General features: G+C 39.4%; 1 protein-coding gene across 1 annotated transcript in view; it reads right to left on the bottom strand.

Annotated features, from left to right (window-relative positions):
* Positions 1 to 215: 215 nt before the first annotated feature.
* LOC126203150 (uncharacterized) overlaps positions 216 to 12,134 on the bottom strand; it is a 51,475-nt gene continuing 39,556 nt past the window's right edge. The window contains exons 3-4 of the mRNA XM_049937392.1: positions 9,500 to 9,570; positions 216 to 1,474 (exon numbers count right to left, since the gene is read on the bottom strand). Coding sequence (XP_049793349.1) covers positions 590 to 1,474; positions 9,500 to 9,570 — 956 coding nt within the window. The 3' untranslated portion in view covers positions 216 to 589. The remainder of the gene's footprint in view (positions 1,475 to 9,499; positions 9,571 to 12,134) is intronic.

The following is a 12,134-nucleotide window of genomic DNA, read 5'->3' as shown; positions in this document are numbered from 1 at the left end:
AGAGGTGATATATTAATGCGGGAAGAAGGAATTTACTGTCCTGGATTACATGATATAATTACGTCATGGAGATACCAATCAAACATGCGAAGTCCATATCAACACTGCAACAGTCTACGTAAGTTAGACGATCTTCCGTTAAGTACTTCTCCTCGATGACAGTTTTTCGTTCATGTTAAGGAATTTGAATACTGAATATTTTGTAGAAGGCTACAATCTTTTATTGGCTTGTTTAAACCTTATCTTCCTAAATTTACATTGGTTGTTATTTAAAGTTTGGCACGAAATATAAAGTTGCTTCACGAACATCGTTTTCAACAATGGCAGTAGACTAATAGACTTATTATTTTAATTTTTGTGTATGTATTACTTTCATTGTTGTTTAGTGCATGATTAGTAATGTAGTGACATGAATGAGTATGACTGGGTTTTTTAAATTGTTATCATGCCATCATATTATGCATTCACTTCTGCAGTGCAATATCTGCATCAAACCTCCCATTATTAGTGTTTTACGTAAGTAAAAGATTATTATTATGTTTACTTAAAATTTGGTTAAAGCGTTTTTGTTACACCGCTTGTGAAATTCTCAGTTCTGTTGCCTGTGAAAGGAGCCATGCTTTCCATTTTTCTCATGTTCTACGTGTCCCCCATGTTTTGCGTGTTTAGAGTGACGCATAAAGCCATGGCGTAAGTCGTGGTGCTGGCCTCTGTTACCCAATGCGATAGCATTACTTTTTCTTGAGGCGTCTGCTGCAGTTGAGGCAGTTGAGGTTGAGACGTTTGTCTCCTCTGATGTGGAAGAATCAGTTTCAGCAGTTGTGACTGAACCATCTGTTGCTGTATCAGCAACTGTTGTTTCTTCTTCTGCTGAGGTCGATGCATTTGTCGTGGTTGAAGACGTTGTCCCCTCTGATGTTGTATCCACAGCTGACTCGGTTGTTTCACTGGGTTCAGTCCTTTCTGTTGTTGATGTTGATGATTCAGGTACTGTGTTGGTGGTAGTTGGTGCATCGCTTGAGGTTGTATATGATGCAGTTGAGCTAGTTGTTGAAACAGTTGTTGTAGTTGTATCTGATGCCGGTGTTGTGGTTGAGGTTGTTGTTGATGTAGTCGATGTAATTGCAGGTGTTGTGGCTGAGGTTGTCATTGGAGCTGTAGTTGTTGTAGTGGTCACATTTGTCGTTTCTGGCGTAGTGGTTGTCGTTGAAGAAGTCGATTCGATCATAGCTGTTGTAGTTGAGGTTGTTGTTGGAGCTGTAGCTGTTGTAGTTGCAGCCATTGTTGTAATTTTTGCTGTAGTAGCTGTTGTTGTTGAGGAAGTTTGTGCCATTGTAGGTGTTGTGGCTGAGGTGGTTGTTGGTCTTGTAGTAGTCATAGTTGTTCCCTTGACTGTAGTAGTTGTTCTAGCTGTTGTTATTGAGGAAGTTGGTGCCATCATATGTGATGTTGCTGGTGCTTGTGTTGTCGTTGTCTGAAACACCGGAGAAAAACGTAAACTGAATATACTAGCTTTTCTGCAACTAGAAATGTTACTAAATAAACCACATTATCAACCGTATATAAGGAAAAAACCATGTGTAACTGTACCAACAACCTACTGCTGCGATACCTTTTGGTAGACAAGGTATCACGATGCCTGAAAGATAAAAGACATCTCGACCTTATTGGTGATAGTTATCCTAGCAAATAAATTAGTAAATTTCTAAAAAAGTCGAGGCCTCACTCAATATTATCATCTTAAAAGACTTTTTGGTTGTATTACAACAAATTACTTTGCTGAATAAAGGATGAAATGCTTTAAGACTATTATCAGGAGCTGTCACTGAGAATTTAACACAAATTTGGGAATCTAAAATTGCCAACATGTAAATTTAATTACAAATTGCGTCACTGACGACATAACTGTTTGTCTCATTGCAATTCAAAGGGAAACAACTGAAGTATAACAGTTGTTATTAGAGTCTGTGCTTGACGTGAATACCTCAGTTTTATTTCAACAAATTAAGTAACTTCATCAAACTTTTGTTTTAAGTGAGACTGAAATTTAGAGAAGTTTTCTTTGAGACATTCCCATCCCTTCTATCCTATAAACCAGAACCATTTCTTTACAGTTATTAAATCGTCGTAATTCCAGTACGTGACTCATTATCACGCCATCAGCTGCTACTCATGTAGTGTTTGGGGACTGAGATTATCACGTCTCTTCATTTTAGCTTATTGTTCCTTTTTATAATTCGAAATAGTTTCATAGGTGTAACTATACCGACATTAAAACAGAATTATTATAAGCGTCAATTATAAAAAATGTATAAAAACATACTTTCCTTTGGAAAACATTCTCTTAGGCTTTGGTATCCTTAGACATGGACTATACGGGACATTTAATCATAAGTATTTCATACTGGTGTTTCTTCTAACGATTTGAGTTTTATAAGATGAATTATGCAAGGGAATTTTATGACATATTTATCTATAAAGTAGCTATGCTAAACACCACATCTACAGTGTGGTGTCTCATGTCAGTTAGAAATTAGTTCAGGCATATGTTATCCACACGAGCGAGCGTCAGATCATCAAATGACAGTCGTTAGTTTATGAGATTTCCATAAAACACTCTCGGCAAGTACAGTGACGGTTTAAAGTTTGAACACTAAAAAAATAATTAATGTAGAGTAGTGAAATCTCGACAATACTTTTGTAGAGGTAACATATTTAAGGCTATTTTATATATATATTGCTTAAGAACAAGTTAATGTAAGCGCGAGATAAGCCATAGCAAATGTGAAATGCTGGTACATTAATATCCAGTGTAACTGCAGAATGTTGAATGTAAGCATGCAGATGTGTATGCATAATGTTGTACATGTGGCGTAAGTCAGTTTGTGTGATGCACTTGATCTGTCAGTGGAGGGACGGTTAATGCTGTTTGTGCATGATGCTCAAGTTGTCGTCCAAAGATGTCACATATGTGCTTCATAGGAGACAGGTCCGGTGATAGAACAGGCCAAGGTAACACGTCAACAATCTATAGAGCATGTTGGGTTATAACAGATGTATGTGGAGGAGTGTTACCCTGTTGTAAAACACTACCCTGAATGCTGTTTATGAATGAAACCACCACCGATGGAACTACCAGACTGACGTACATATTTGCAGTCAGGGTCCGTGGGATAAGCACGAGAGTACTCCTTCTGTCATACGAAATCGCATCCCAGACCAAAATCTATGGGTGGGTCCAGTGTGTCTAGCACGCAGACAGTTCGGTTGCAGACATTCAACTGTCGACCTTCTAGTCAACACACGGTCATCACTGGCACCGAGGAAGAACCAGCTCTCATCAGAAACCATTATAAATGTCCAACCTGCCTTCCAATGAGCTCTTGCTTGACACAACTGAAGTCGCAGTTGGTGGTGATTTGTTGTCGGTGGAATACACGCTACAGGGCGTCTGGTACGAAGTTATCCTTGAAGCAACCGATTTGTAAAAGTTCGTTGTGCCATATTGATGTCAAATGCTGCTGAAATTGCTGCTGCAGATGCAATACTACGCGCCAGGGCTATACGTCGAACACCTTGGTTTTCTCTCTCTGCAGTGGTAAGTGGCCTTCGGGAGCCCAGTGTTCTTGCGCCTGTACATTCTCGTGACCTCCGCGCAGCAACTATGTACACTGGCTACATTCCTGCCACGTTTTTCTGCAGCATCGCAGGAGGAACATCTGGCTTGTAGCCATATTACACGACCTCGTTCAAAGTCAGCGAGGTGTTAATAATGGCGTCTTTGTGGCCTTAAAGGCTTTTTTGACTAACTTCAAATCACCACGTCCCATCTGAAAGTTAACTAACGCTCATGACCCTTACAGCGTGTGTTTAAAGCAAGCCAGATTTGAATCCCTATCGTGGTGCTACTATGCATCATTTGTCAGCTGCAGAAACACGCATTCCATCTTTCGTTTGTGTCGCACAACTGCTTCTTGGTGTTGCGATTTTTTCCCCGTCAGTGTATTATGACGGTCCGTATATAGTGAGGGCTTCATGGAACAGTTACATCTCAAGTGAATTAGTACTAACTAGGACATTGCATCATGCTGAAGAAAGTGTTTACCCAACTGCGTACACATCTCTATGTTTGGATTGTATTACCGTCTACTTTCATACGAATTAGTTTTTGCTACCATTTAAGATACACCCTATGTGCTATGAACTATTATCCTCACAGTGACAATATCGCGTTACCATTTGTCTCAGGAAACATTACAAGCACTGTAATGCGATACCAATTTGGAAGCACACAGCAGACGGGTAACATTCACTGATGAGGCTTGTGAAATGTACTCTCATCTACACTATCCTGTAAGTGCTTAAGAGTTCTTCTCATCCATAGAGTGCGTATTACACCTCTCTACCGCAGTTCAGAGACGACTAAGATATCCATTCAGATTTGGCAAACAGATGTTCTCATGTGAAGCTGTCGGGGAATAAATAAGTGCAGTCACTTTAAAAGTCAATTCATGTAAAAGCAAACAGATAGAAATATCTAACCTTTCATTCCGTCCAACATGAATATTCTGAATACAAAGTCACTACAATCAGACTGAGCCTTAACTTATTGGTAAGACATGTCTGTTGCATCATTACTTTATAACGTATTCATACCAACATGAAAAACAAGAATCCAGTACAAGATATCTGAGTTCTGAGCGAATTTCCAGTGGCAGTGTGAGCTGCACTCCACTTACAATACTCATCTCTCACATGATCAACTTTATGACGACAGTTACCAAAGAGTAAACGTTATCGGGGTTTTGATAGAGTTTTATACAGCGGTGTGCTTGTTGTTCATAATAACGTGTATCCTTGACCTAAAATGTACCTGCCTTCCTTCCTGTGTTAATCTGAAGTTCTTTGTTATTACCTACCACGAAATGTGTCGTTAGGTATCAGTTTATCAATATTTTGTTATAGGAGCTGCTTTCTTCTTCTATTGAGTAGCTTATTATGAATGCCATTCACTTTGTTTTTCGTATCTTTTTTTTTTCTTTCCGGTACAGGAAGAAGGATTGAAATTTAGTATATTTTGCCTCCCCTAGCCCATAAATCTAGCCTTCTCTTCATTGTCGTAGCGACATTTTCCCGAGCTGAGCATCGGTGTGATTACATTTCACTGCTCAGTTTAATAATTGGTCTGTCGACTTGAGGTGCCATGGCCATGGCCTCAGAAGTGCTGGCTGCCTTGTTTTTCAAACATTCGACAGTTACCTAAGAAAGGCGAAATGCAATCATTCTACGACTTTCAGTAGCTGCTGTAGTCGGATTAGCTAACTGTGCATGCTTGCCGTGAATGTTCTCCCATTAAAGTGTCTCTTCTTATGGTAAAAATTTGCTCAGATTTCCTTGCTCGTCTACTATTTCTTGCACACCTTCATTTCGTACATTTACTGACCATGAATCTTTAGCGGTTTTTTACAGTAGACATTTCACAGTTTCTCCATTTCGTGCTTTTCCATTGTGCACATTTTATTTCCAATGAGTCTAATTGCCTTCCGCTAGTTTACGAGGTGTCAGAAAGATCAGTATCCAGTAAAACTTTGATTGAATTGCTGGTCCCCTCTTTTTTTCCACATAACTCGTGTTGTTATCTTCTGGTACAGTCTCCTATAACTCTGATCCATCATGCAGACTTTTTACATATACTCTTACCATCTATCGCCCATATACGTTATCATTTGTTTGAGCTTTCTATATTTCTCGTACCCTCTCTAACAATTTGTCTATCATATGACATTCACCTTCTGTTGAAGTTCTTCAATAGTTTCTGGGTAGCCCATTGGTGACTACGAAGGAAAGTTCCTACATCTTCCATCTGCAATGAAATTTCGTCAATTATCGTCCGTCATATTTGGGTTTTTAAATTCGTTTTCTTTGTTTAGGATTTCGGAAGAACTTGTCGCCTCAGAGTCAGCTACCATTCATATTTATTTTCCCTTTCCGTACTAATCATTTTTCTGCCTCGGAGTTTCTGTCTTATTAAAGCATTGCAATCACATAACATCCCCCCCCCCCCCAATGAACCATGGACCTTCCCGTTCGTGTGGTGGCTTGTGTGCCTCAGTGATACATATAGCAGTACCATAGATGCAACCACATCGAAGGGGTATCTCTTCAGACGCCAGACAAACGTGCGGTTCCTGAAGGGGTGCAGGAGCCTTTTCAGTAGTTGCAGGGACCACAGTCTGGATGATTGACGAGTCTGGCCTAGTAACGTACCCCGGAACGGACTTACTGTGTTCTAACTGCGAATGGCGGAAAGCAATGGGGAACTTCAGCCGTAATTGTGATGATAAATGACGCCGGCAATCTCCTAGGTAAAATATGCCTGAGGTAAAACAGGCTCCCCATTCGGATCTTCGGGCGGGGACTACTGAAGAGCTTTCCCTCGCTGGAGAAACAAAACTGGCCTTAAATGGATAGGAGAGTGGAATGTCAGATCCCTTAGTTAGGCAGGCATGTTACAAAACTTAAAAAAGGAAAAAGATAGGTTGAAGTTAGATATGGTGTAAATTATGAAGTTCGGTGGCGGGAGGAACGGTGTTACAACTACAAAAGCATTTTAGGGGTAATGCAGAATTAGGTTTAATAATGAATAAGTAAACATGAATGAGGGTAAGCTACTACAAACAGCAAGCGAACGCATTATCGCTGCCAAGACAGACAAGACGCACACACCCATCGAAGTAGTACAAGTTTATATACCAACTAGTTCCGCAATTGATGAAGAGTTTGAAGAAATATATTATGAGATGAAAGAAATTATTCATATACTTAAGGGAGACGGAAATTTAACTCTGATGTGGGGCTGGAATTCGATTGTAGGTAAAGGAAGGGAAGGGAGAGTTGCAGGTGAAAATGGGCCGGAGGAAGGAGTGGAAAAGGAAGCCACCAGGTACAATTTTGCCCATAATTCAACAATCGCTAACATTTGCTGTAAAAATAACGAAAAGTGGTTGCATATGTGGAAGAGACCTGGAGACTCCGGAAGGTTATATAATCGTAAGACAGAGATTTCAGAACCAGATTTCAATATGTAAGACATTTTAAGGTGCTGATGTTGACTCTCACCTCATTGTATTGAAGAAATTTCCAAAAGTTAGGAAATGAATGGGATGGAACCTGGATAAGTGGAAATAACCAGGGATTGTTAAAAGTGTCATCGGGAGTATAAGGCAACGAAAGGGAAAGGAACAACGTGGAAGAGGAATATGTACCTTTGAGATGAACGCAGCTGAGGATCTGATAGGTAACACGACAAGGACTAGTAGTCCTTGTATAGCACAGGAGCTATTGAATTTATTTGATGAAACGAGAAAACTTAAAAATGCAGCAATGAAAGGGAGAAAGGGAATATAATCGTCCAAAAAATGAGATCGACAGGAAGTGCAAAATGATTAAGCAGAAATGGCTAGAGGAGAAACGTAATGATTTAGAAGCATGTAACACTAGGGGAAAGATAGATACCGCGTACAAGGTAATTAAAGAGACATCTGGAGAAAAGAGAAGCAGCTGTATTAATATCAGGAGCTCAGATGGAAAACCAGTGCTAAGCAAAGAAGAGAAAACTGAGGGATGGAAGGATCGTGTAGACGGTCAGTGCAAGGGAGATGAACTTGAAGGCAGTACTATAGAAATAGAAGATGACGTAGATGAAGATGAGATGGGACATATGATACTACGAGAAGTATTTGACAGAGCACTGGAAGTCATAAGTCAAAATAAGTCCACGGGAGCAGACGACGTCCTGTGAGAACTACTGATAGCCCTGGGAGAGCCACCCAGACTTCAAGAAGAATGTAATAATTCCAATGCCGAAGATAGGAGGTGCAGACATATGTGAATATCTCCAAACTATCAGTTTAATGAGCCGTGGTTGCAAGAAACTAGCCCGAATTCCTTACAAAAGAATGGAAAAATTGGTAGAAGACGACCTTCGGGAAGATAAGTATTAATTCCCGGAGATGTAGGCACACGCGAGGCACAACCGACCCTACAAGTTGTCTTCGAACATAGGTTAAGGAAAGGCAAACCCACTTTTATACCATTTGCAGACTTGGAGAAAGCTTTTGACAATGTTGAATGGAATACTGTCTTTGAAATTCTGAAGGCAGCATGGGTAAAATACATGGAACGAAATGTTATTTCCAACTGTTATAGAAACCAGACAGCAGTTACACGAGGCGAGGAGATGAAAATGAAGCTGTTGTTCAGAAGAAGGGTGAGACAAGATTGTTATCTATCCCCGACGTTATTCAATTACTAACCTTGAGTATCAGTAAAATGGAGCAAAGAAAAATTTGGAGAAGGAAGTAAAGTTGAAGGAGAAGAATTAAAAACTTTGAGGTTTGGCGATGACATAGTAATTTTCTCAGAGACAGATAAAGGCTTGGAACGGCAGTTGAACGGCATGGGCAGTGTCTTGATAGGTGGGAATCAGGTGATCACCAACAAAAGCAAACCAAGGATAATGGAATGTATTCAAACTAAAGCAGTTGATGCTCAGGGAATTATATTAGGAAACGAGACAATGAAGTAGATCGCTTTTGTTGTTTCGGCAGTAAAATAACTGATGACGGCCGAAGTAGAGAGGATATAAAATTTAGACTAGAAACGGCGAGAAAAGCTTTTCTGAAGTAGAGGAATTTACTGACATCGAATATAGATCTCGGTGTCAAGAAGTGTATTTTTAAGTGTTTGTATGAGGTATAGCCGCGTGTGAAAGTGAAACGTGGACGATAAGTAATTTAGATAAGAAGAGAATAGCACCTTTTAAAATATGGTGCTACAAGAGAATACTGGGCCGATGAAGGACTAGTGAGGAAGTACTGAAGAGAACTGGGGAGAAAAGATTTTCATGACACAACTGCTAGAAAAAGGGATCGGTCAATGGGACATATTTTGAGATATCAAGGAATCACCAATATTGTATTAGAGCTAAGTGTTCGGGGTACAGAAAAATTTAAAAAGTCTTCGTAGTGTGAGACCAAGAGATGAATGAAATACGCGTATGAAGAAGGATGTAAGTTGCAATAGTTATTCGCAGATGAGCAGGCTTACATAGGACAGAGTAACATGGAGAGCTACAACAGACTCATTGTTGGAACTGAAGACCACAGCAACAACAAGACTGTCAAATTTTGATTTCCATTCGTACGTTTCCACAATTCCCCATTTTCACCATATATTCTATTTCTTCATAATAGGATTGTGATATGGATATCCAAACACACCCCATTTTACGCACTGTTGACTTTGTTTCATCCCCACTCGTCTGATTGTCACTTTTTTACTGATAACACGTCAGTTTTATAACCTACCTGTACATCAATTACAACAAGTAAAATATTGATTGACATTTAGTATGAGTGTGCTCGAATTTAAATTTGAAACGTAAATAACGCTTTGGAAAGTGAACCAGAGTACCCACACCTAATGTACTGAGACATACCTGCATTCCTCCTTGATTGTTGAGGCATTGGGAATCGCAGCCGGCCGACCAAAATTCAAGGTAACGTATAGCTGCAAATAAAAATTATTTTGAATTTCTTTTACATTTAAACCGCAGACCAGATGCATTAATATAATATCAGTCAGTTAATTTCAGCTCTTATTAATAGACATTAAGAAATGGAAAACGTTACATGGAATGGCATTCTGCAATGTTCTCATGAACAACTATGCAGACCAGATGCATTAATATAATGTCAGTCAGTTAATTTCAGCTCTTATTAATAGACATTAAGAAATGGAAAACGTTACATGGAATGGCAATCTGCAATGTTCTCATGACGAAATACAAGGAGTTGTCACTGACGTTATTCAACTTACCGGATGATCAAGAAACGAATAATAGGAAAGGATGTTTCAAAACAAGAATAAGGGGGAATGGGTGAGAGAAAGATACTAAGGTTTCTTAGATATACAAAAGGTACTGTACGTGTGGAGTACTGGTCCGATGTAAGAGAGGGCTTGAAGGCCCTAATCGTGTTAAATGCATTGAATGACCAAATGCAATAGATATGGAAGTCCCACAGACTGACATCCTGCACTTGTACAATATAACTGGTGCATGTTGTATGCTTGAATTCAATATATTGCGGATATACCTGTTATTAATGTAGTAGCATTTCACAATTTCAAAGGCAATGGGCAATTTAATCACATACATATGTTACCTCGGGAAATGTGTGCCCGAAATGTCATTACTCTATGTTCATTGTTTTTGGTGTTTTGATTTTCTCCCCGTCAGTGTATTACAGCAGGGACTGCAGAAACATGGATGGTACCAAGTGGTTCTTACAGTTTCCCGTCTACACAGTTCTGTTAAAGCGATGGTCTTTTTCGTATTGATGGTGTATACATCACAACAAATTCTCGGAAAAGACGCCAGATGATCTTAAAAGTTATTATTTTATTATAAACCTGTCGCGATAGTAGCATCAAACTAGAAAATTAAGTTGAGAGAGATGTTAACCAGTGTCTGTGCGGCTTTGTATTGGTAATTTATTTGTATTTTTTATTAACACAAGACAAGATGAACTGTTACATTTTTCAAGACACAAAGGAATTACTGACATTGGCTGCAAGTTGGCGTTGATTTAAAAGTTGAAAATTTGTGCCAGGCCGGCATTGGAACCCAGGTCTCCTGCTTACTAGGCACATAATCTGACCTTTAAGCCTCCCGACACATTGGTCAGCGCTACTGCACCGTCTACCCTAGCACGCCTCCAGCCAGACACAAATTCTCAACCTATCCAGACACCACTAACGTAGTGCCCCTTGCCCATTATTCTCATTACTCGCGGCATTTCGCCGTTTCCCGTGAGTTCGAGTCTGGAGGACATCCACACTGAAGAGATCATTGGCCGCCGTCACATTAATTATATATATGTAGTGACTGTTCTATCGGACAGGTTAGAAACACCAGCCACCACATATATATTTCACATTTTTATTTATTATGTAAATATTAAAAGTTATGACGACTGGATCATTACACAGGCATCTCAGCATTGTTACGTCATCATTACATAAATTTTTTTGTTCAGTGTATCGTAACGACAATAAGCTAAATTTCGCTGATTAGATTCTTTGTAATTTAGCATGTTGTCCATAATATGTATTGGCTACATTTGACTGAAGTCGAGCAGAAAACCTTAAGCGGAACAGTATTTCCTCTATGCGAATCACAAAAGTACTCTATTTGATTTCGCAGACCAATTCTATTTGGTTTCCACAAATTAAAGAAGTATAACGTGAGCACAATATGTTGGATATTTTTGATAGTTTCTAATCGCTTCGACTAAATGACTTGCGAACAAGATAATAGTGCCAATATTTGGAATTTACTCACTGGACTATGTGGAAACACATTTCAGTAAGCAGCTGTTGTCGGTTTACTATGCAGACATCCGCAACAAGACTCTGTTTTGTATGTGGTCTAATGGAATAAAGTGTCAATAAAATCTACAGAAAAACAAATGTAAATGTTCGTTAGTTCAAATTCTTAAGTTGCGGAAAGTTCGTCAACGACTTAGAAATTTAGACTTTGGACTCCGTGTTTCATTAAAATACATACATGTTTACATGTTTATATATACCTACTGTATCTCTCTCTCTCTCTCTCTCTCTCTCTCTCTCTCTCTCTCTCTCTCTATATATATATATATATATATATATATATATATATATATATATATATATATATATATATATTTTGTGAGTCAGGAGGAAACGTACATGCTTTGAAGTGTGTTACTACTGGTGACTCCGAATAAGAAACACCTGATGAACACATGCCCTTTTCTTAACCGGTTCCGGGTAAACCAATGAAAACAACTAGGAACGGAAGACGTGTACAGTCGTCCTTACTAACCGTGTCCGTACGCAGTTCACTTACGCATGGTGCAAATGGTTCAAATGGCTCTGAGCACTATGGGACTTAAGATCTGAGGCCATCAGTTCCCTAGAACTCAGAACTACTTAAACCTAACTAACCTAAGGACATCAGACACATCAATGCCCGACGCAGGATTCGAGCCTGCGACCGTAGTGGTCGCGCGGTTCCAGTCTTAATCGCCTAG

The sequence above is a fragment of the Schistocerca nitens genome, chromosome 9 (assembly GCF_023898315.1).
Source record: "Schistocerca nitens isolate TAMUIC-IGC-003100 chromosome 9, iqSchNite1.1, whole genome shotgun sequence".
In the NCBI taxonomy this organism is placed as follows: domain Eukaryota; kingdom Metazoa; phylum Arthropoda; class Insecta; order Orthoptera; family Acrididae; genus Schistocerca; species Schistocerca nitens.
The sequence above is the reverse complement of the archived record's forward strand: the minus strand, read 5'-3'. Positions and strand labels throughout refer to the sequence as shown.